General features: G+C 40.0%; 1 protein-coding gene across 3 annotated transcripts in view; it reads left to right on the top strand.

The window, feature by feature from the left end:
- LOC124612330 (longitudinals lacking protein, isoforms H/M/V) overlaps positions 1–26405 on the top strand; it is a 152834-nt gene that overhangs the window by 4911 nt on the left and 121518 nt on the right. For 2 of the 3 annotated variants that reach the window (XM_047140473.1, XM_047140481.1), the window contains exon 3: positions 14010–14309. In XM_047140473.1, coding sequence (XP_046996429.1) covers positions 14154–14309 — 156 coding nt within the window. In that variant the 5' untranslated portion in view covers positions 14010–14153. Of the gene's footprint in view, positions 1–4937; positions 5040–14009; positions 14310–26405 lie in introns of those variants that run through there. The other variant, XM_047140490.1, reaches the window with a different exon arrangement.

The following is a 26405-nucleotide window of genomic DNA, read 5'->3' as shown; positions in this document are numbered from 1 at the left end:
ATGTGAACCATATCACAATTAGTAAATAATGCGATACCATGCCAAAAGACCTGTGGCACCATTAATATGGTGGAGATAAGTGACTCAGGAAAGACCAATGCCTCGAAACATCACAATTATGGGCTACACAAGGTATTAAAAAAAAAATGTTATCATAGTTTCGTTGGTTTCACAGTCTCACAACCAAACTGTCACTTCAACCTAACTCAGACCCTAGGCTGCGCCACAGATTAGTCTGTTGCTACATCATTAAGAAAGAGTGGAAAGCAGAATGACAGTACTGGATCCTTTAGTGTAATTACCGAGCGAGGTGGCGCAGTGGTTAGCACACTGGACTCGCATTCGGAAGGACGACGGTTCAATCCCGTCTCCGGTCATACTGATTTAGGTTTTCCGTGATTTCCCTAAATCGTTTCAGGCAAATGCTGGGATGGTTCCTTTGAAAGGGCACGGCCGATTTCCTTCCCCATCCTTCCCTAACCCGAGCTTGTGCTCCGTCTCTAATGACCTCGTTGTCGACGAGACGTTAAACACTACTACCCTAACGTAACCTTTAGTGTAATTGCAATCTGTAGTAGACCTAGATGTGTCTAGTATGCAACATAATCTAAGCAACTACTAAAAATAATTAAATCATATATTATTAAAGAACACAAACAACATATGAAGATATTGCTGATGCCAGCTACGAAACACATGATGTCACTGTCCAAAGAATACATCAGTGATTCCCGTTGTCTAGAAGACTGGCCATATCATTAATAGGATGTATTGTATTTATTATATTATTGCCAAGAGAGCAGTTTAATTAACCATGTAGCAATTGTGTATGTCCTCATGGTAGCAAAGTTAAAATGAGGTAATACCACCTTTCATCCATGTATGATACTGTCCCTTAACCCGTGGCTTTCTCATCTGCCCTTTAGCATGTAATGGCTGTGGTGCGACTACAACAGTTAACAACTTGTTAACGGGATGCAGTGTGTTTGCTGGCAAGATAGTATCAGGAGGGGTAAGAGTTATATGTTCCTCCTCTCCTGCACACATTTTTTCCTGTTGTATATGCTATATGTATGAAACCAGGACTGTCACAATTTGTCTTTTATTGTCTTCATTTACCTTGCACCTTGCGGTTTTACTTTGTTGTAATTAAAACTGAATTTTGTACAGAGCAAACATCAATACAAGGATAACCTACAGATAAATCTCTTCAGACTTCATTTCGTATTCATATTTGTTAGCTTCACCAAGTGTCAAACAAAGTTGTCACCTTCCGACCTAATTTAGACCTCAGACAGCGCTACAGATCAGTCTATTCGCCACAATCGCAAGGGACGCTATCTCACTATAAGTTTCACAAAGATATGGGATCTGTTTAGGACAATGTTAAACATCACTTCTCTTTTTACGGGGAAACTAATCTTATATTAATATGTGGAAAAGTGAAAGTAATGCCTTTTGAAACTAATTTTAACCACTTGATCTTCAGAGGATACTTTAAATACATATATCCAATTTTTATTTAAGTTTAATGTGGTTTTGTAATATTTGTACTTTAGTCCATAGTCTTTAATATTTTACTTTGTTGTTGTATTGTCAATAATTTTTTTGGATGAGTATAATGTTTCCTGAAAGTGCACTAATAAAATTGGGGGGGGGGGGTTGATACCAGCCAATGAGATGTGTTGTTAAAATTTGGGGGGGAGGGGGGGGTTAATATCAGCCAATGAGATTTGTTGTTTCACACATTTGCATTCAAGATATTTGTGAGAAATTAATAGCAAAAAAAGCCATTAGTCTAGGGGTGATTTGATGTCAAGTAATCTAGGGGGTCCACATCACTTCTTTTGTTGAAATTTGATGTGCAGGTTTGGTATTTGATCACAGTGGAGATTTATAAATTTTAATACTTTTTGAGTAGAGGTCTTTTAAGTGGAAGGAGTGTAGATTTTACTGCAACATTTTAAAAATTTTAACCATCTTCAAGGTGTTGTAATTCAATGAGTAATTGTGATAATGCAAAAGAACATGGCAATGTAGTTGAATGGTCTGCATTGTGCACATTATGTAAGCTTTGTCATTTCTCAAACTATTTCTTTGGCACACAAAAGTTGTCAGTAACATTTGTCTTGACAAAAATTCTCCCATGTTGAAAATAGCTTGATCTCTTATCACATTTGGTTTAGAAACCTCTCCTTTTGTGATCTTATATCCTGTTAGATTATTTATAAATCCTGTATGTTTTGTCACTTTTTGGTTCATAGTTTTTGAGAGAGACAGGTGTGAGGATTATGCCAGAGTGAGTGATGTTTTGGGCCTTGGTATCTTGGAAGGGGTGCGTGATCTATTTGTGAGAGCATCTTTTTCTCTACAGATATAAAATTTCCTCAGATGTGTTTTCCTTGGAGTATTCGTCTTCAGCTCACTCTTTTGTCCATGTTTGCTCACAAATAAATTTGCTTTTGAATAGGTTCTGCCTTGAGGGTGCACACTTTTTCCCTTCTTTTTACACAGACATATTTCGCTGAAGTCAAATTTTTTACCACATGCTGTGATTTTTGTGGTTCATGTGGCAACAAGACTGAAAATAACAAACCATTTGATGATGCTCTGTAACTTCAGCAAGACATGTCCAGGTAAAAAAATGTTTGCTCAGGGTGGAACTATCCAAAAGCAAATTTGTCCTGTGGAAATTTGTAACAAATTTATTGCTGTTTTGGCTTTGCTTTCATCTGATGAATATGTGCAGAGTAGAGGGTGCAATAAGTTAGAGTTCTCTTGGGGCTTGTCCTCTTAACAATCAGAGGGTTAAACACAATTTAAAAGACTACATCAAGTGCAAAGTTAATGAGACTCAAAGCTTAATAAGTAGCCAAGTGGCATCTGTTGGTTGGCTTTCATCCAGTTGAGTTATAGTGGTCTGCAGGTTCAACTAAAAATGAGTATATGAAACATTCTGATTATACTCAGCTGTTGGCAGATTATACTTAGCCGTTGGCAGACTAGAAAGGAAAAAAATACACACTTCTGTTCATGCCAAAAACTTCGTATTCTCACATTGGCACCAAGGAGTTTGTCTGCAAAAAAAATCAGGGTGGTATTTAAACTCTTGTTAAAATAACTACAAAGTTGAATTTGAAAATGGTGCAGTAGCAGCACTGAGGAAAAAACACGGCAAAGTTCTTTCTAATGGAATGAAGACTTGAGTGGTTGAATTTTAATGAAGAGGTCAGCAGGCTTTGCACTGGTATGTGGTAAACTAAAATGAGTGTTACTAGACAATTTGATATAATTGTTAATTGTTTATTGAAACAAACATGACCAGGAAATTGGGTTTTCCAAATTCTTGCCTGTAGCATCATTTAAAAGGACTACACACTTTTGATGGATTTGAGAGCTTCCAATGCTGAATCAAAAGCTAGCATGCTTCATCAATGTGAGATTTTAACAGGAAGAAATGTACTTAAATCACTTTACTGATTTGTACAAGGACACTGATTCTGAAGAAACTCTGGTGTACAAGCAGTGCAACTAAGCAAATCGTGTATTGTCGCAAGTAAACGACTGCCAGTCAATTATTTTGTTATAAAGATAGCATCAAAAATCTTCTACCTGACTATTCACACCTTTGTTTCGAAAAATCTGAACACTGTGAAGCAAATCCTTGAGTCAGATGTGGTGTCCAATGTTTTTGGTGGGAAAAGTGGAGCTACTGCACATCTCATTGTTTATTTTGTTAAGACTGATTAAGACTGAGCAAAGGCAATGTAAAAGTTTTTGCATAATTAGTTACAGCCAGACATGATACAGTTGTTACTTTAAAGAATCCTATATTTTATCTATGCTCTAAAGTATTGATTTGCATGAGAAACTTGACTGGGCGATGTAAACCTTCAGTAGAAGAAACTAAAAGGAAGTTTGAAATTCTGCAGCAGTGCTATCAATAAATCACTTTTGTTACTTGTAGTTACTTTTTTCTTATACTTACTTTTTTTGTTAGAAGTCACTTTTACTATGTTCTGAGGTGAAAGCAGCTTTAGGCATGTCGTCTGGGAGGGCTGAGGTTGAAAGGGGATTTTTCTGTGTAAAAAGATGTCTTAAAGAGAACTGCACATCACACTCAGAAAAAACTACCAGTGTTATGACAGTAAAAAGTAAAATGAAATTGTATGACAATCCAGAAAAAGTACTTACAAAGAGCTGCTTTCTTTGGTGCAGTGTGCATACAAAAAAAATACTGGCTGTACCTAGGAGGAGGAGGAGGAAGAAAAGCAAAAACAAAAATATGAAGAGGAAAAAAAAAGAACAGTTCAGGAGGAAGACAAGCAACAAAAACTTGCTGTGGAGAAAAAGAAGATTTTGTCATGTAGAAAAATATTTAAATAAAAACGACTGCAAGAAGAGGAATAACTTATATCACCTAATAATCTGACCTCTGAGGCTAATCAAAGACTCACAGAAAAGAGGTTTTCAGGAATTGCTATTCCTCTTGGTGAAATAAAGATAAAATAAGTATGGAGCATGTTGCTTTTGACAGATGTTAGTGTAAAAGTTAAAGAAATTATTTCTTCTTATTTGTAAACAGTCAATTATGATCTTAATTGGGCATTTTAATATGAGATATTTCCCCTTTAAATCAGTAATATTGTTTTGAAATATGCATTTTCACATCTAAAAACTGTTGGCAACCCTGTTTGGAGAAAAAGATGCTGTTTCAAATAGTAGTTAATGCAATTGTGGATTATGGCATTCCTTCTGTGATACAAGATTCAAAAATAACTCACCCTGAGAGCAAATTTGTTTTTGGGCAACTTCCTCTCTCTCTCTCTCTCTCTCTCTCTCTCTCTCTCTCAGCTCAAAATTGATAACAGTTTTATAAGCAAACTACCAAGCATTATGGACCATCTTAATCTCCTTTTGTTCTCACTTCAGGTGAGTCTTCTCATCCGGAGGTCTGAGTGACCTGCCTCGCCTACTTTCTAACGTTTCCCAAATTACCCCTTTTTCCATTGTGAGGAAGAAAGTAGTAGTCTCAGAAGGTAGGACAGTTTTGTGTACTTCTGTATGTGTCTATAACACTGCTGGAATGTAGCCTCCAGAAAGTAAGTACTGGCCATTCTGTCTCTTCGTAATTTCGCACTGATGTCAAAGCTGCCAGTGTCTTTGAATTTAACTGATTGTACTAGGTAAGGGCTCCACATGCTGGAGCAGAGAACTAGTCACATTAGTGTCTTGCGATTCCTTTACAACTGCACTTAATCTTGCATTTGCCTTATCTAACAATGATTTCACATATTCGTCCCACTTTGTATCATTTCTTTGTACCACCCTGAAATATTTAAAAGTTACTTGCTGCATATTTTAGACACTAATATTGTAATATGTTAAAATTGATTTCTTTTTCTTTTGTAAATGTAATGTCTTGGATTTAAGCACTTGTAAAGAGAGTTATGATTCTTTGCACTAAATGGAAATTTTGTCAAACTCTTTCTGCCTGTGAAGCTGTTGACAGGATGTTAAACCCTAATCTTCCTTCCTTTCCTTCTTTCTGCATGTCCAATGTCAATAATTTCCTGCTGTAATATTCATTGTAAACATGCCTTTATTCTTATGGCATGTGGATAGCTGTCATCCTGTAATAAATCTCATTGTAGTGGTGTAGGTGTTAAGCTACCAGTAGGAGAAAAATATTAAGTACAATACGTTAATTCTGTCTGAAGAAGGCAAAGTAGTTTGTCACTTTGACAGCAGTCATTCTACATCCCCTCTTCCATTTAGTGACTACATGACCTTTTCTCATAGATTCTGTATAAAATTGATTTCATTACCATATTTTCCAAGTAAATGGATAATAGTTAGAGATCAGGATTATTATGCCAGCTGTATTAATTCTAAATGTAATGCCAAAAGTAACTTTGACATTGAAAATTGCTTTAACATCTTACATGTTGTTCATCTGCCAAACCTCAGTTGCTAGTGATAATGTAGTAATCATTTTTTGCGTTATGTCCATGAGCAACTGATTAAATGCAATTGAAGGAGGAAAGGTAACAACTCATTGAGTAGTTGAATTACTGAATCATCAGTAGGCACATAAAAATGCTGAAATCATTTCTAGCTTTAGGACAAATTATTCTTTAGAACTGTAGAGTACACACACATCTGCACACCTATATTGTCACAGCTGACTACACTGTGCTGGAACTGCAGCTTGACTGGTGCCATACGCAGGAGGAGTTGGGAACTGTACACAGTGGTATGGCTGGGGGAATAAAATAATGGAAGAGGGCTAAAGGAGGTGGTGTGAATACAAGATGAAATGCAAAGCAAAGTTGTATGCACTAATGGCTGGTAGATCCGGAAGGGCAGGATCATCTGCCTAATTGGAAATGTTATTCCTGTCCGCCACACCCAGAGGCACCCACCCTATATGAAATATGAGAGCTGTGTGTGTTAGTGCATATGATGTAATGGTGTGAGAGACAGGGGGGGGGGGGGGAGACCCAGTGTTGGCTCATAGCCTACTCCTCTTGGAACATCACCAAGGGCCTGCTAAGCTTAACATGCCCATCTGGTGGACGTATCAACACCACCACCACCACCACCACCACCAGTGTTGGATGCCCTCACTTCATGAGACACTGCAGAAAGGTTCAGGATGTAGAAACAGAGTGGTGATCAGGAACTTAATTACACCACTCCTCTGCTGTAAAGGCAAAGAGAAAATTGTCAATGGCATGTGACATATCCATTAGGTCACCTATCCAAGGTATTGGCCATGTCCAACAATGCTTAACTTCAGTCATCTGACAGGAACCAATGTAGCCACCTTGGATGGCCATTGACATTGCAAGATAAACTGGGCTGGCTCAGGTCATAGGACAGAAATGACATTGGATGCAGGACAGGCTGGTGAAGATTAAGACCAGGAGGATTATGGAATCCAAAAATGTGTTACAGGGGCAGTTCCCATCTGGTTTTGGAGGGAAGGATCTAGATAGCATGGTTGTGAAGCAGTCATTGGAATTGAGCATGTTGTTCTCAGCAGTATGTACAATTACTGGACATTCAATTCCACTGTTGGCCGCAATTTTGTGGTAACCATTTATTTAGGCACAACAGCTAGTAAAAATTCCAGCAGATCTGTAGTATGCTATGACCACTCTCAAAGGTGGCCCTGCCTCATTTAGGACAGGGTAAGCATGGAAGTGGGCTGGAGGAGGATGTACTGGGTGTGTTTATTGGACAGGTCTTGCACCTGATTCTTCCACAGGGTTGCAATCTAGATGACAAAGGCTTGGGAGTGGGTGGGACATAAGAATGGTGTAGGGTATTGGGTGTAAGTAAGAACAGCTACGGCAAAGGATATGGTCAAGTTGTTCCAGTCCAGGATGATATGAGGGGGGTAAGGGAGGACTCTTTGCCGCTGGTTCCTGGAGTTCATCAGAGGATTAGGGGCATATGTTGATATGGCACAGGAAATGTGTATGGATAGATTTGGGGGATAATGCTTGTCTGCGAAAAGCCTTAGTAATGTGTTCAATATATTAGGCAAGAAATTGCTAGTACTTAGATGTGATATCCGCAGGTGGTTAGACTATACAGGGGAGACTTATTTGTGTCAAATGTATGACCGCTATAAAATGCAGGTATTGTTGTTAGCTAATGAGCTTGATATGGACAGATATTTGGATGTCACCATCAGAGAAATATAGGTCAGCATCCAGGAAAGTGGCACAAGGGCTTAGGGGGACCAAGTGAAGTGGGTGGGAGAGAAGGTGTTGCGACTCTAAAGGCATGGGGTATAGTTTCTTGGTCCATGGTCTAGATATGAATATTTCATTGGTGGATTAGAAGCAGACAAGGGGGCTGGGGAATTTGGGTGGCTATGGTTGCCTCCAGATGGTCCATAACAAGTTGTCTTATGATGATGTTTTTTTTGTGCTCATGGCCATGCCATCGGTTTGTTTGTACTTCTTCTCTTCAAATGAGAAATGGTTAATGCGTAAGGATGTTGTGTGTCAGGTACACAAAGAATGAATTTGTTGGTTTGGAGTTGGTAGCACGCTGGGATGGGTAGTGTTAGATAGCAACATGCACATGGGGATTGTTGATGTGTAAGCAGATGGTGTCACTAGTTAAGCCTAAGATTCCATTCATCGACCAAGGATTTCTCATTACCATATAAATGCAAATTACATTTTGTCACATACTTTTCACTTAATTTATTGGGACATATTGAACGTTAATGCGTTTTTGCCGTGTTCAGCATGTGTTCCTGCTCATGTCCTGGAGAAGTCATTCTTCTGCCAAAACCACTGCTGGCGCTGTTAAAGTGAAATAAATTCGTGTGAAATGCGGTATTCTTCAGCAGGACTGGCATGATTAAATTGTAAATCAGAAGTCATTAACCTCTTTTCATAATTTTTCTTCTGTTATCATAACGTGTAGGCTTTCACAGCCGGCATCTTCAGTAATTAAAACTTCCGGGCTAAGAGGCCGTGGTCCAATAGTAGAAATACTTCTCCCTGACGTTTCGTTGCCAGCTGCGGGCAACATCATCTGAGGTGAGTCTATGACTGGCTGCTAGGCCGTGGAGGTCCTGTTTATATAGAGCGCGTAGAGGGTGCCACCACTCGTCACATGTTGTCAACAGTAAAACTATCTCTGGCTGGCATCATTACTCTCGATCGAAGGTAATCGATTGTCACATCTTTGTTACAAAGTCGATCGCCATATCTTATCTAACTTCAATCCTTTTTCTTTCCTGTTAAAATTATTGTGGTGTTTAAAAATCTCTACAGCCTCTCTATACATATGTGCATAATAATGCGATGTCTTAGCTAGCACGCTCGTCTCACTAAATTTTATTTCATGGTCACCCGTTTCAAAAACATGTTCCGCTACAGCCGATTTGTCTGTGTGTCCCAGTCGACAGTTCCTTTTATGTTCAGTTAGGCAAGTATTGATACTTCTTTTTGTGGTTCCAATGTAAACCTTCCCACAACTACACGGAATCTTATACACACCAGGAGTAGCTAAAGGGTGTCTTGCATCTTTCGCCGATCTTAAGCATTCACTAATCTTCTTGGTGGGTCTGAAGATTGTTTCTACTCTGAACTTGGCCAGCACTTTCTCGATGCGGTCCGTAATATTGTGAATGAATGGAAGAAAAACTTTCCCCACCGATGGTTGTTGTTGTTGTTGCACGTTTTCGGACATTTTTCTTCTGGGATGGAGTGCTCGTACCCAGCGTACCCATTTTTCTGGAAAGCTGTTCGCAAGTGGTTTAGTTCCTCTTGCAAATAAGCTGGCTCACAGATTTTATTAGCCCACCAATGTCTTGATAATACCTCTCTTCTGCCTGGGATGATGGTTTGAATCCTTATGAAGATAACGATCGGTATGCATATCTTTTCTGTAGACTTTGTGACCCAGAGTCCCATCTGCTCGTTTAATTACTGAGACGTCCAAAAAATTAATCTGTCCATTACTTTCTGTCTCCATAGTGAATTGTATTTTTGAACTGATGCTATTCAAATGCTTCAAAAAACGGTTCAGTTCTTCTTCACCGTGATTCCCTATGACAAAAGTGTCGTCCACATACCGATACCACTTCAAAGCCCTTTTTCTGGCTGACTGCAGTGCTTGCTGTTCAAAAAATTCCATAAAAATATTAGCAACGGCTGGACTTAGAGGGCTACCCATTGCCACTCCATTAATTTGTTCATAGAACTCATTATTGTACTGAAAATAATTCGTGGAAAGGCAATGTCTAAACAAAGCTACTATATCAGTAGGAAATATGTCAGATATGCAAGCAAGAGCTTCATTGACAGGAACCATGGTGAACAGAGACACCACATCAAAGCTGACAAGAATATCACTGGGGCTGAAGGTAATCTCCTTCAATTTTTCGATGAAGTGCATAGAGTTTTTAATATGATGATCAATTTTTCCAATAAACGTTTGTAACAAGGTGGCAAGATGTCTAGTCAGCTCTTGAGTAGGGGATCCAATAGCACTTACTATCGGTCTCAGTGGGACATTAGGTTTATGCACCTTAGGTAGCCCATATAATATAGGAGGATAAGCTTCCGTTTTGCAAAGATCTTTTTTATCCTCTGAAGGAATAGAAGACTTTTTTATTAATTGATTGGTAACTGTCAACACTTTCGTTGTAGGATCCTTTTTCAACTTTTTATAAGTGGTAAGATCCAAAAGGTCACTGATCTTCTTGTGGTAGTCTTCACTCTTCACCACCACGGTAGCATTTCCCTTGTCAGCAGAAAGTACAATAATACTCTTGTCCGCATTAATCTCCCGTAATGCTTTCTTTTCTCCTTGAGACAGATTACTGCTAGGTGGCTTAGCTTTACGCAGTATCCTGGCTGTTTCCGTCCTAACTTCATCAGCAGTGTGTGATGGTAACAGCCAAATCCCCGCCTCTATATTAGCTACAATATCCTCCGTTGGAATCTTCAGTGGAGTAATTGCAAAATTTCCTCCTTTCGAGAGAACAGAATTTTCTTCCCTGGATAATTCTTTTCCGGACAAATTTATAACCGTTCGAGAATTGTCTATAACCGGTGTTTCCTGTCTGCTCTTCTGTAGATTATCAAACTTCTTCTTCTTCTGCCTAGTAGAAGACAGTTCTGCACTATGTTCCATGGATCTAAATGTTAGCCCATCTACCTTATTCCAATTGCAAACCTGCATTGTATTGCTAATAAATAGATGGAGATTTAATAGTTGACTGCATGTTACCGCCAGTCCTCGACGTGTTTGATGGATCCGTTCTCATAGAATTGCCAGTTCCATGCGTGAATAGATACGGCTAGCTTGCGCTGAATGAAACAATCTTCTCACCTTCAAAAACTTCGGAACTGTACCGGTGTCACAACAACGTAGCAAGAAAGTGAGCGAACAAAGCTGCTGGGCCTTCTTCTTGCGTAGGCTCTCCAATCATCGTACCATAACTGACATATCCTCCCCGTAGAGGCGTCTAATCATAGCGTGTAGGCTTTCATGGCCGGTGTCTTCAGTAATTAAAACTTCCGGGCTAAGAGGCCGTGGTCCAATAGTAGGAATACTTCTCCCTGACGTTTCGTTGCCAGCTGCGGGCAACATCATCTGAGATGATCTATGACTGGCTGCTAGGCCGTGGAGGTCCTGTTTATATAGAGCGCGTAGAGGGCGCCACCACTCGTCACGTGTTGTCAACAGTAAAACTATCTCTGGCTGGCGTCATTACTCTCAATGGAAGTTAATAGATTGTCACATCTTTGGTACAAAGTCGATCGCCATATCTTATCTAACTTCAATTCTTCTTCTTTCCTGTTAAAATTATTGTGGTGTTTAAAAATCTCTACAGCCTCTCTATACATACATGCATAATAATGCGATGTCTTAGCTAGCACGCTCGTCTCACTAAATTTTATTTCATGGTCACCCGTTTCAAAAACATGTTCCGCTACAGCCGATTTGTCTGTGTGTCCCAGTCGACAGTTCCTTTTATGTTCAGTTAGGCGAGTGTTGATACTTCTTTTTGTGGTTCCAATGTAAACCTACTTTCTTCTGTTAGTTAGGTTTATTAAATTTAATTTTGAGGCACATATAAAATGAACGTATATGTGCATGAAGTTGACGTATTATATACTTATATAACTTACGATCTTTCACGTAGAATAACATGACTGTTCTCGAACAAAATTTCAAAATGCAATAGGCAGAGATTTCCAACTCTTCCCTCATCTTCAGTATCCCACAAATATAGTAGGTCGGCTGTGGTTGTTACAGTTCTTGCTCCAGGGAATTAGCCGACTGCAGAGGGGCAGAGCACGTGACAACAACCAGAGCGTGCAAAGTTTAAAAGCTGGGCTTCCAGAAGGTTATAACTGCACACTGTCAGAATTGTGCAGCAATTTTCATGTGGGGTTGATTGCTGCCCTGATATCGTGCAAGTGTTTTTTTTTTTTTTTTTTTTTTTCACCTTAAAATACAAGTTCCAGTTGTTATTTCCTTGTCAGTATAGTACACATACCACACAGAACCTTACCACCATATCGTTACAACCTGAAAACACCATAAACCCATCCTGCCCGAAATATGTCTTAATTAAGGTGAAAAGCATCTGGAAAACTGTAGGTTTTGAGTTATTCAGTTGCACTTAAACATAACCGAAAAATCACTAATTCAGTGTGTGTCACGAGGAACGGTCATTGTTCTGGGAATGATTATTCAAAGTAAAAAAGGCAAGGAAACTTGATGTAAAATGTACACCTTAAGAACAATGAGTGGATATTTTGCTGTAGCAGAAATGAACAAGCACTTATAGGTCTTGAGGTATGCATTTCAGAGCTTGTGTTCACTGGGTTGCTCCCCCCTCCCACACCCACACCCACCCCCACCCCTCCTCCCCATTCAGGCCACAGGCCACCACCTTTCTGTAAAGGGTGTTCAAAAAGAAAGCCGGAGGCATAATTACAGAAACCAGTACCTTTATGTGAAGTATTGACCCTGACTGTTGAGACACTTGTCCCATGTGACACGGGGTGGTGTATGGCTGTCCCATAAAATTCCTGGGGCTGCTATGTTAACCAGTTCCGCACGTACAGCTGGACATCGGCATCCGAGGGGAATCGTTTGCCCCTCAGAGCCTTTTTAAGGCGACCAAAAATGGCATAATCACAGGGGGAAAGGTCCAGACTGCATGGAGGGTGGCAGAGAACCTGCCATTTGAATTTCTGAATGGTGCTACAACCGTGTTGGCTGTATGAGGCTTTGCATTGTCGTGGAGCAGAAGGACCCCACAGGTGAGATTGCCTGCTCGTTTTGATTTGATCCCTTGGCGAAGGGTGGTCAAGGTTTGCGAGTAATGCTGGGCATTCACTGTTGTCCCGTGCTGCAGGAAGTGAATTAGAAGGGGGCCATCTTGGTTCTCTTAAAAAGGCTCCGAGGGGCAAATGATTCATGTGGACGACAACGTCCAGCTGTATCTGCAGAACTGGTTAACACTGCAGCCCTGGGAATTTTATGAGAGAGCCATTCACCGCCTTGTGTCACAGTGGGACAAGTGTCTCAACAGCTGGGGTCAATACTTCTGACATACAGGTACTGGTTTCTGTAATTATTCCTCCTGCTCATTTCTTTTTGAATGCCCCTTATAAGCTTGGGAAGTAGAGAGCTTTCAATAAGGTATTTATTTTAGTCCTTTTTTGGTTTGAAAGCTAGTTTCTGTCACATTCCTGTATATTGACCGTTCCTCCTGGGACATCCTGTACATTATACCTTAACTTTAATTGTACATTTTTATTCTGCAACTGTTCATGAGCTGCCTTTGCTGACCAATCAGTTCCCTTTATCCTTCTTTAGGCTATTTATTAGATGGCCAAATATTGCTTGGTAATTATATTTTTGTGAAATGTTGTCAGAATTTGTTTGTTTTAGCAGCTTACACTATCATTTTATTTTGCCATGGATAAATTTTTGAGTGTTTGGTAATATTTCTATTCTTTCTTGAATTGTGAAGGAGGTTATAGAATGTGATACAGTAATATTCTGTTACAAACAGTGGAATAAGCAAACATAATCACTCATTGTTTAGTGAAAGCGTTGAGAGATATAGGCCCATAAACTGAAACATGGTAACTCAGTTTATGAACATTTATTTTTCCCCCCCTCCTCCCTCCAATTTTATGTATGTAGAAATGTTCACCTACATAGTCGAGGGCCATATACCTCCAGATGATTATTTTCCTCAGTGTCGTTCAGGCTAGGATCCATAATGGCATGGTGGGTGATATTTAGTTAGTTTTAATTTGTGTGTGTGTGTGTGTGTGTGTGTGTGTGTGTGCGTGTGTGTGTGTGTGTGTGTGTGTGTGTGAGAGAGAGAGAGAGAGAGAGAGAGAGAGAGAGAGAGAGAGAGAGAGAGAGAGAGATTTTAGTCATTAATATTTTGACTGCTACTAATTTTTTGAAAATTTCTTTCTTTACTTTTGCATGGATAGAAGAGCTTGAAGAAACTCATGAATATCCGAGAAAGACACTGAATCAGGAGGAAGGCCCAGTTGGATACAAATTGGCTGACTGCTCAGATTATTAAGTGGTGAAAGAATTTCAGATAAGGAGGCAACAAGAACTTTTAAAGTAAAATGAATACACATCAGAGAATGCTGCCACAGCAGTATTGTTTGAGGTGGAAGTACCACCACAACAATCTGCAAGTCATGTTCAGCCAACTGCTAGAGCGTGAAAGTTTTTGCGATGTGACCCTTGCATGTGAGGGCCGAACTTTGCGTGCTCACAAGGTTTGTATGAAGTTTCTAAAAGATTTCTGGCAAGACTATGAAGAGTTAGTTCTTGGTTTTGGCTGTAGCGTGTTGTGTGCAATTTTTTCTCATATACATTATTGTAGCTTATCTTTTTCAAACATATTAAATGTCACATACTCGGACACATTTATTTAATAGTGAGTAAATTTCTAGTTATGAGTGGGTATACACACAACTGTAATTTTTTTTGTTATTTTTTGAATATTGTTAGCTGTTGTAAAGTACCAGTAAGTTCCAGTTTGAATTTCTAAATTCAAAATGCAAAACTGAGGCAAATGTTTATTTTCTTCCTCTGTGCTTTATTTTACTTAATTTATTGTTTTGACTAGTAGAAATTAATGGGTGTCTTTTGGAATTTGTTTTGTATAATTAATCTGGTTTTTTACTTCTGTGATAATCTTGGCACTCTTGGTATTTTTCCCTGAAATGGATTATCAGCAGTGAATTTCTCTTATCATTGCATTAACTAAGAAGGCCTATTTTGCCATCCATAAAATATTAGGTTGGTGCACAAGTTTGTAGCGTTTTTGTTTTGCATGCTGGAATTCCAGTTGCTGTCGATTTATTTATCGACTGTCAATTTTTATTTGTAGTTCACTGTTGTTATTTGAGTGTACGTATTGTCATTGGGAGATATTGATTGGAGTTGCAAACGCTAGAAAATGGAGTGCCAAGCGGTGAAATCTGAACCTTTCCGACATGTACTTCTGCTGGAGTTCAGTAGAGGGGTGACAGCAGTGCAGGCAGCCAGAAATATTTGCACCATGTACGGTGATAATGCCATTGGACAAAGCACAGCAAGGAAAGTTTTTCTTTGTATTAAGGAGGATCGTTCCGATGTTACAGTCCGATCCATGAAGCATGGCAGTCCACGCATGTCGAGGCATGGATGGAAATTGCATAGGCGACGATTGAAAATGAGAGCTGTGGTATGTGCATGTGCGTTGCTGGAAGAAAGTGTATATCCTGCAAATCGTGTTTCTCGATTGCTTATGCAGAATTTATCACTTTTCACCACAGTCATCGATGACAACTTGCTATGATCACGTTTAATGTATAAATTAACTACGCCATTCACAGCAGAGTTCTCAGTACCCTACTGAAAGCTCTTTGGTTGATGGTGAATGTGTGACATAGGTGCGTAGAACAAGCCTAAACTCGACTGCCATCTTTCGTGACACAACTATAGTGACTGTCCACGTTCAGAAAGACATTCAGGAATTGATGAAGATTGTTTAAATGTCTCAATCCACAATGATCCACGTCAGTGTACTTGATAACTGGCAGATGTGATGAACTGTGCTCATTCCAAGGACATATGACATTTGTGTGCCATGGGGAAGGTTCAAAAATCAGGTGAATGGGTACCACTTGCTCTAAGCCAGAATCACAATCAGCGGGTGGCCATCTCTGCTTGCTCCTCATCAATTGGCTCACGAGCAACACTGACTTTCCCTATCATGGATTGTTACTGATGACAAGAAGTGATGTCTTTCTACTTACATAAGGAATAGAATGGAAAAGTTGAGCCCTAACAAAGCAGCAACTCCCTGTACAAAAATTTATGCACATCCACAAAAGATAATGTTACACATCTGGTGGAACAGCAATTGTGTACTCAGAATTGCTTCCCTGAGGTGCAACCATCATTGCTGTCATTTATTGTCAGCAGATGAGTTGCCTTGCAGACACAATCCAAGAACAATGACCAGGAAGACTGAGTGAAATGATGCTATTCCTCGATAATGCCTGCTCACATTCTGTTAAGACTGACATTTATTCATCTTATGGCATACATAGCTTATCTTGTAGACTTTATGTACAGTTTAATTACAAATTAACATTCAGACATTGACTATAATCACTAGCCTCATCTGTTGCAGCTAGGAAGTTGATGAAGGTTCTTCTCTTCTCTTGTAAGCTTGAGCTGGACATTCTTATACAAGGGTTGGAACTTGAATAGTGGCAACTATTTATTTACAGCTCGCACAAAATAGATACATGTTTCAAAGTTTTACTGACCTTCAAAGCAGTCACCAGCATTGTGTATAACCCGTTGCCAGTGATGTGGAAGTCGTAGGATACTCTTAGCAGTGCCAGTTGTGTTGACAGTTCAGGCGGCACGGTCTATTGCCCAACAAATTTGTAGCAGTTCTGAAGCGAATGTTGTTAAGTGTTTAATTCACTTTAGAAATAGAGTTGAACTCATGAGGGCTTAAGTCAGGAGAGTGCAGTAGGTGGTGTAGCACTTAGCAGCCCTATCAGTCAAACAAATCAGTAACAGCTTGCACTGTACATGCTTGAGCATTGTCCTGCAAAATGATGGTCAGGTCCTGCAGAAAGTGTCATCACTTCTGTCTCTATGCTGTTCATTTTTGGAACACAACCTACGACCAGCTTAGAGACAGAAGTGATGAAACTTTCTGCAGGACCTGACCATCATTTTGCAGGACAATGCTCAAGAATGTACAGTGCAAGCTGTTACTGATTTGTTTGACTGATGGGGCTGCTAAGTGCTACACCACCTACTGCACTCTCCTGAGTTAAGCCCTTGTGAGTTCAACTCGATTTCTAAAGTGAATTAAACACTTCGCAGTATTCGCTTCACAACTGCTACAAATTTGTCAACACAACTGGCACTGCTAAGAGTATCCTACGACTTCCACATCACTGGCAACGTGTTATACACAATGCTGGTGACTACTTTGAAGGTCATTAAAACTTTGAAATGTGTGTCTATTTTGTACAAGCTGTAAATAAGTAGTTGCCACTATTAATGTTCCAACCTTCATACTATATGCCGGATTGTTTGTTTCTCAGCAATGCATTTGCAATGTGGAGTTGGTATTTTTCCCAATTTGTCGAGGGCATCAGCAGTTCTTCCGTAGTGCGTATGCGGTTTAAAGTTGTCTACACTTTTCGTGATTGATTGAAGCCGGGTGACTTCTCATTTGTCAAGAAGCTTTGGCATTTTGATGGGCAGTGTTCTCACCAGTGCTGTTTCCAGAAATTGTGAATGTCGAAGTTGGAGGTCATCATCTCTTTAGCAGTGAGTAGTGGTGGTTTCCTTGATTTAAGTCTTCTTCACTCCCAGCTCAGCTGTATCATTATGTATGGGCAGAGAATTTTTTGTTGTATCTCTGATGGTGGTATATGGCTTAGGGTTTGCAACTATATAGTAGAGGTGGATTATGTTGTGCCACTGATAAAGCTTACAGTGTGATTTAGTGCCACCTCAGTTCTGCTTGTGTATGGGTTATAATCCATACTGGTGCACAGTGTTCTGCTACTGAGTAGACAAGGCCAGTTGCTGATGGATGGAGTGTATCTGCTGTGGAGCCCCCAAGTAGTGCCACACAATTTCTTGTCCTCATTTTGCTTGAAGTCTTTGTCAGGTGCTCCTTGCAAGAGTGTGTCCTGTCCAATGTAGCTCCTAGGTATTTGGGGTAGCCGTTACAGTTAAGGCGTTTCCCTTCAAGGATAGCATTAAGCTCTCTTCTTGCTGAGTGGTTGCTAAAGTGGAGGCGCGATTCTTTGGCCTTGTTTGGGTTTAGCTGCGAAAGTAGTCTTTCAGTGACTTTAGGTGGGAGCACAGGACATCTTCAGTGGCCTCAAATGATTCATGTTGTACAGCTAGGGCCCAGTTGTTCATGTAGGCAAACTTCCTAGATTGACAGAAAACACTATACAGGAGCTGCATTATGAAGTCATTTCACACTTGTCCTATTTACCTGATCTTGCACCCCCACATTTTCACCTTATGTGCTCTCTGTCAAACAATCTTAAAGGAATTTCCTTTCTGGATAAAAATGTGCTCTGAGCATAGCTCAGCAAGTACATCATCTTGAACGCATGTGATTTCTACAGCTGTGGAATCGAAAAGTTAGCCCAGCATTGGCAGACTGTTGTAAATAGTGAAGGAGAATATATTATTGATTGCTAAAATCTGTTGTACGTATCTATTGTGTTTATTAAGTTATGGTAAAAAGCTATGGGGTCAATCCATGTCAAATCACCCCACATTGTGTCACCCACCATCAGAGATTTTCATGAAACTTTGTGTAACTGCTTATGCTCATAACTTAAGAACATCTGTAAATTCTTTTTTGGCCTCAGAATAAAACTTTAATATTGAATTTTCAGTATAATGATGTTCTGATAATTTGGCTCTGTGAGAATGTCCATGCACGGTGGCACTTATCTACAGAAATACTCGTAATCCAAGTTGTTTTGAACTTTGAAGCAAGAAGTGGTGGACATTGCTTTGCTAAATGAAGTGTTTAAATTTTTAAAAAACATAAACAAAGAACAGTAGCAGCTGGAATGCAAATGGGAGGGAAGAGCAGGAACAAAGATATTGACAGCACTTGTGACGAAAACATTACTTCTTGCACCACATGCTTTCTCTTACCTAATATTTGGAAGATTTTCTGTTAAAAAATTTTTATTGAGACTGAAAAATTGTTGGAATTCACCTTCACAGTTGGGCATATCTCCAGACCACACAACAGCAGACTGCATGGTCTGCTTAATCCAACAGACAAATATCCTATAGTACACATTAAAAAGATTTGATTCTAATTTAGACATTTAACTTTACATTCTCAGTCAGCACATTATTTCAAAAATCATTCAAAGGGACATCGAATGTTCCTTTAATATACCATTTCTTACTTACAGACAAATCACTTCACGAATATTTCTGTATTTTTTCGAAATCTGTTTTCTATTTTTATGCTTTGTTCATAAAGTATGACATTTAAGATATTTAAATGTTGCTCGGTATTGTATTATTATTATTAAGAATACCCACTGATCAGCCAGAACATTATGACCATCTACTTAATAGCTGGTATGTCCACACCCATGGGCGTGGATAACTGGGGCGACACATTGTGGCATGGAAGCAGTGAGGCCTAGGTAGGCTGCTTAAGGGAGTTGGCACCACATGTGCACATGCATGCGGCCCCCCCCCCCCCCCTTACACACACACACACACACACACACACACACTCACACACACAGGTCGCCGTAATTCATGTAAAGACCAGGAAGGGGGTGATGAGCTCTGATGCCACGTTCAATTACGTCCCAGATGTGTTCGATTGGATTCAGCTCTTTCGAGTTGGGGGTCAGCACATCAACTGGAACTTGCCATTGTGTTCCTTGAGCCACTCCATCACACTCCTGGCCTTTTGACATGGCACGTTATCTTGTTGAAAACTGCCACTGTCGTCAGGATACATGATCGTCGTGAAGGGGTTATGTGGTCTACAACCAGTGTACAATACTCCTTTACCATCATGGCGCCTTGCACGAGCTCCATTGGACCCATGGATGCCCACATGAATTTTTTCCCAGAGCCTAATGAAACTGTCGTCACCTTGTCTCCATCCCACAGTACAGGTTTCAAGGAGTTGTTCACTTGAAAATCGAAAGATTCCCACCATCCTGTCGGCATGATGAAGAAGGTATCTCATTTCATCAGGCCATGCAGTGCTCTGCCATTACATTAATGTCCAGTGCTGATGATCACGTGCTCTTTTCAGTCGTAGTTGCTGGTATCGTGGTGTTAACATTGGCATGTGCATAGGTCATTGACTGTTGAGGCCCATAATTAGTGTGTTCCGTGCACTGTGTGTTATGACACACTTAAACTCTGCCCAGCATTGAAGCCTGATGTTAGCTCTGCCACAGTTCGCCGCCTGTTCTGTTTTACTAGTCTGCCCAGCCTACGACATTTGACATCTGTAAAGAGGGGTGACCACCAAGCCCCATGGTGTCTGGATGTGATAAATCCATTGTGTAATTTATATGGAGTTTATGTTTGCACTCTGCTCAAATGTCTGACCAAAACAGAAGTAAGTGAAGACAATATAAGAAAGCATGATGTCTGGCACAAAACTTCTTGATGGGTTCCATGAGGAACATAGGAAACTGGCACAGAAGAGAAAGCTTTCTTCAGCAAAAAGATATTTTTTATGTCAATACTTAGGAAAGAAATAAGAGATTTTTTTAAACTTTAACACACAGAACTCGTCATTTTGAAGATGTCAAATCTGGGGGAATCATACGACAAATATTGGAAATAATGTAACTCCTTTTATGGTAAGATTTGCTTCAGCTTTGTAACTGGAAAAACTTTGAGGTCAGTCTACGAGTATAATAAGAATCTCTTCATCTCTGTCTCATTTTTTAGTTATTCTTTATTCAGTTTCCTTTCATGATACATCACAGCAAACTCCCATGAAAGTGAAGACACAAATTGATTGCAGTAACTCAATACTAATTGTATATTCCACAGTCTGGTCTAAAACAGCATGCTTATGGAAAATTTGTTAAGTATAATGGTCGGTTAGTATTCCCAGTCATCAAGTGAGTATACTGAATGCATGAAGTTTTGCAAAATCTAATTAGTGGATAGTGACAACTCCATCTTACTGTGAAATAAAGTGCTAGCAAAAAGATATTACAATACAAAATGATTGATGTTAGCATTCATAATCTTTTGCTACTGGCGCAGTTGTGGGTAATGTGTAATTTCACTATGTCTTTAAGGGGAGCACACCCTGCCTATCTAACCCATGTTAATTTAGCCAAATAGTTGACCCATTTCTGAAAAACTGTTTGATGCAGGACCTTAATATTTTGACTGTATGTTTCAGGATGCTAATAGTCAACTGTACTGAAATCTACTTTATCCATTTTATACTTTTTAAGAAATACTTTTTCATATTTATTAACAAAAAATATTTAAGTTTTTCTGTAGAAAATATTTTTTGTTAACTTCCTAATGGGGGAATATTAATGAATGTAGTACCAGAGATGGCTTTTTATGTTATGCAGTCTGAAAATTTCATTCATTTATCTACGATAGTTTCTAATGTAATGGGGCATATGTACTGAAAACTTTAGTTTGCGGGAAATTGACTTTAAAGAAAAAACTTTTGAAATTTGTTACTTACAGTTAATTAAAACAGTCCTGCTGCATATGATGGGCCTTCTTTGGCCTCTGGCGGGTCTTTCAGCTTCTTTTTCACCTTTCTGGATGTTTGTCTTGCTTTCTTGGCCATATTAGATGCAGACTTGCCTGCATCGGCTATCCTCATTTATCGCAATGTTGCAGCCCAGTGATTATATTTTCACCAGAATTAATTCCCAGCTTTTTCAGTACCCAACACTTTCCAATATTACTACAATTGAATGTAATAACAGCATCATGAACTCCTAGTTTCATTGTATGCATGCCTACAAATACAGTTTTAGGAAGGTGGTTCCAAATTATGCTGTTGAAACATTAATTTGTGTTCTGTGTCTGCCCATGCAGACATTCCTTAGGAGATTAGGATGAGCAAAGTCTATGAAAATAGGTTTTATTGCTGTAATAACAGTAGCAGGAAGAGAATGCTGGTAAGATTAAGATTCTCCAGTTGCCTGAGCCCTATTGTATTTGCACCACAAATTTTCTCCTGATGGACACAATCCATGACATGGCTTATCATCAGTGGAGGACTTACAGAAGAATATGGCCCAAACATCTCGCTTCATCGCCTCCAGATTTTCTTTATTTCTCCTAATTGCCTGCCCATAGTATACCTGCAAGTTTTCTATTTCAGTTTTAGTTAACCGACCCTGTCCGGTCAACAATTTTCCATCTTCTAATTTTTTTCTTCTCATATCAACAGTTAGTTTTCTCAGCCTTGCTCCCAAATGTTTTTGAACGTGGCCTACACATTTATTTTGCTAATATGGCATGTCCATATGGCTTAGAGTTCACCACATTGTTGTATGGCTTACTGTCACCATCACCCAAATATTGGGTGTGCTGTATGCCTCTTGTTTCTACAGAGTGATGAAATATTTGTTGTACTCCATGAGCTTCCAAACCACCACCTGTTCCTCTAAAGTTAGCCACACAGTTGTGTTCTTCATGTTCATTGACTTTACAATATTTGCAACATTTAGACATTATCTCCACATCTAACACTTTATCGGTGCCTACACTCGTGGAAGTCACTACTCCATTCAGAGAAGTATGTCCTCTTTTCTGCCAACTTCCATCAAGTGCAACTGCAATATCTGAACATTCATCATTTTCTTACACTGCTTCCCTATCAGCCAGTTTCTTGTTTTCCTCACTGACCTCACATACAGCTTTCTCTAATACTGCAGTCAGTGTTTCAAATTTATTTGGTGGTTGATGTAAGTTCATCACTGAACAAAATTTTCTCCTTGCAGCCGTGCGCTTGCCAATGGATCGTAAGGCATAAACTAATCTAGTATTGATTTCATTAGGGCCACTTGCATCTGGTTTTGAAGAACTCATAAATGAAATCACAGCTGAGCATTTAGTGCAAATGAAATCCAAGGCAATTGCTAGGCCTTTTCTCCCACTGGCATTCTCACAAATTTTTACACTGACTCACCACAGTGTCTACATTGTACAAATTTAGAAATTACATTTGATAATATTCTCAAATTTATAATAATGTTACTGCACCCCTTGTCACTTACAGTAAATTTGTTGCACCTCTCTCTTGAAATGGTGAGAGCTTCTTTGATGACGCACTTGTTGAAGAATTACAATTAGAAACATTTTTGTCAGGTGACATAACCTCTTGTAAAGAAAGCTTTATAAACTTGTTTCCTCTAAATTGTTGTTTCTTGAAAATGCCTTTACGTATCATCATCTTCAATAAACACAACAAAACACACGTAAAACAAGCACTGCATCTACATCTACATCTAAATTTATACTCCGCAATCCACGCAGCGGTGTGTGGCGGAGGGCACTTTACGTGTCGCTGTCATTACCTCTCTTTCCTGTTCCAGTCGCGTATGGTTCATGGGAAGAATGACTGCCGCAAAGCCTCCGTGCGTGCTCGAATCTCTCTAATTTTACATTTGTGATCTCCTCGGGAGGTATAAGTAGGGGGAAGCAGTATATGAGGGTCGTTTTTTAAGTAAGGGCCGTTCGCGTGTATAGTCCCGTAGTTCGCACGGACGCCGCAACAAGCCACTGCACCACTTGCCGGCATCCTTCCCGTTCACACTGATGCAAGTTGCAGCTCTGTAGCTGACGTGTACGCATCACTGTGCTACTTTATAATGTTTACGATTATTGCATCGCCCGCCGCGTGTGAGATACGATCAGTGATACGTTTTTTGACCGCGAGAAGCCTATCAGCTGCAGAAATTCATTGTCAGTTAACAGAAGTTTATGGCTTGAATGCAATGAGCGAAGGTAAAGTGCGTCAATGGGTTAGAGAGTTTAAAAATGGCCGTCAAAACGTCCATGATGAAGAACGCTCAGCCCGGCCCTCTGTGACCACTGATGATTTGGCGGCTGCAGTCAAAACAAAGATTCGTGAGGACAGAAGATTCACAATTTCCACTCTTTCTTTGGAATTTCCACAAGTTTCAAGATCGGTTTTGTACAAAATTGTGTCTGAAAACCTAAACTTTAAGAAACTGTGTTCTCGGTGGGTACGCAGGCTCCTCACAGAGGACCACAAAGGGAAGAGATTTGCCACTTCATTGGAGTTTTTGATTCGTTACGAGGAAGAAGGGGATGACATGTTGAGTCAAATTGTCACTGGAGATGAAACATGGGTATCCCATATCACTCCCAAAAGCAAGCGACAATCGATGGAATGGCGACACACAACCTCACCCGTCAAGGTCAAATCCAAACAGATGCTGTCAAAGCGCAAGATTATGGCAACTGTGTTCTGGGACCGGTGCGGTGTTTTGCTAGTGGACTTTATGCCAAGAGGAATGACAATCAACTCAGATGCCTACTGTGCAACTCTAAAGAAGCTCCGCAGAGCAATTCAAAACAAAAGGCGCGGCATGCTGACAAAAGTACTTTTGCTCCTGCACGATAACGCTAGGCCTCGCACCTCTCAAAAGACTCGGGATTTGATTGATTCTTTTGGCTGGGAATTTTTGGACCATGCACCATACAGCCCCGACCTTGCTCCTAGCGATTTTCACCTTTTCCGGTACCTGAAACACCATCTTGGCGGGCAGCACTTCAATGATGATGTGAAAGCGGCCGTGAACTCTTGGCTGTTGGAGCAGGCGGCCGAATTCTTTGAAGAGGGAATTAAAAACTTTGGGCAGCTATGTAGAAAAGTAGGTAAAAGTGTGTAGAATCAGAAAATAAAAGTTTTTTTACGAAAGTATTTGTATCTTTTTTTTTAAAAATAAAAATGGCCCTTACTTAAAAAACAGCCCTCGTATAGATACCTCATCCAGAAACGCACCCTCTAGAAACCTCGACAGCAAGCTACACTGTGATGCAGAGCGCCTCTCTTGCAGAGTCTGCCACTTGAGTTTGCTAAACATCTCCGTAACCCTATCACGCTTACCAAATAACCCTGTGACGAAACGCGCCGCTCTTCTTTGTATCTTCTCTATCTCCTCTGTCAACACGACCTGGTACGGATCCCACACTGATGAGCAATACTCGGGTATAGGCCGAACGAGTGTTTTGTAAGCCACCTCCTTTGTTGATGGACTACATTTTCTAAGGACTCTTCCAATGAATTTCAACCTGGCACCCACCTTACCAACAATTAATTTTATATGATCATTCCACTTCAAATCATTCCGTATGTATACTCCCAGATATTTTACAGAAGTAACTGCTACCAATGTTTGTTCCGCTATCATATAATCATACAGTAAAGGATCCTTCTTTCTATGTATTCGCAATACATTACATTTGTCTATGTTACGGGTCAGTTGCCACTCCCTGCACCAAGTGCCTATCCGCTGCAGATCTTCCTGCATTTCGCTGCAATTTTCTAATGCTGCAACTTCTCTGTATGCTACAGCATCATCCACAAAAAGCTGTATGGAACGTCCGACACTATTTACTAGGTCATTTATATATATTATGAGAAGCAATGGTCCGATAACACTCCCCTGTGGCACGCCAGAGGTTACTTTAACGTCTGTAGTTGTCTCTCCATTGAGAACATGATGCTGTGTTCTGTTTGCTAAAAACTCTTCAATCCAGCCACACAGCTGGTCTGATATTCCATAGGCTCTTACTTTGTTTATCAGGTGACAGTGCGGAACTGTATCAAACACCTTCCAGAAGTCAAGGAAAATGGTGTCTGCCTGGGAGCCTGTATCTAATATTTTCTGGGTCTCATGAACAAATAAAGCGAGTTGGACCTCACATGATCGCTGTTTCTGGAATCCATGTTGATTCCTACAGTGTAGATTCTGGGTTTCCAGAAATGACATGATATGAAAGAATAAAACATGTTCTAAAATTCTACAACAGATAGATGTCAGAGATATAGGCCTATAATTTTGTGCGTCTGCTCAATGACCCTTCTTGAAAACTGGAACTACCTGTGCTCTTTTCCAATCATTTGGAACCTTCCGTTCCTCTAGAGACTTGCCGTACATGGCTGTTAGAAGGGGGGGCAAGTTCTTTCACGTACTCTGTGTAGAATCGAATTGGTATCCCGTCAGGTCCAATGGACTTTCCTCTGTTGAGTGATTTCTGTTGCTTTTCTATTCCTTGGACACTTATTTCGATGTCAGCCATTTTTTCGTTTGTGCGAGGATTTAGAAAACGAACTGCAGTGCAGTCTTCGTCTGTGAAACAGCTTTGGAAAAAGGTGTTTAGTATTTCAGCTTTATGCGTGTCATCATCTGTTTCAATGCCATTATCATCCCAGAGTGTCTGGATATGCTGTTTCGATCCACTTACTGATTTAACGTAAGACCAGAACTTCCTAGGATTTTCTGTCAAGTCGGTACATAGAATTTTACTTTCAAATTCGCTGACCGCTTCACACATAGCCCCCCCCCCCCCCCCCCCTCCCCCCACGCAAACTTTGACATCGTTTAGCTTCTGTTTGTCTGAGAGGTTTTGGCTGCGTTTAAATTTGCAGTCAAGCTCTCTTTGCTTTCGCAGTAGTTTCCTAACTTTGTTGTTGAACCACTGTGGGTCTTTCTCGTCCCTCACAGTTTTACTCAGCATGTACCTGTCTAAAACGCATTTTACGATTGCCTTGAACTTTTCATAAACACTCAACATTGTCAGTG

The sequence above is a fragment of the Schistocerca americana genome, chromosome 1, assembly GCF_021461395.2.
Source record: "Schistocerca americana isolate TAMUIC-IGC-003095 chromosome 1, iqSchAmer2.1, whole genome shotgun sequence".
Lineage (NCBI taxonomy): Eukaryota > Metazoa > Arthropoda > Insecta > Orthoptera > Acrididae > Schistocerca > Schistocerca americana.
The sequence above is the reverse complement of the archived record's forward strand: the minus strand, read 5'-3'. Positions and strand labels throughout refer to the sequence as shown.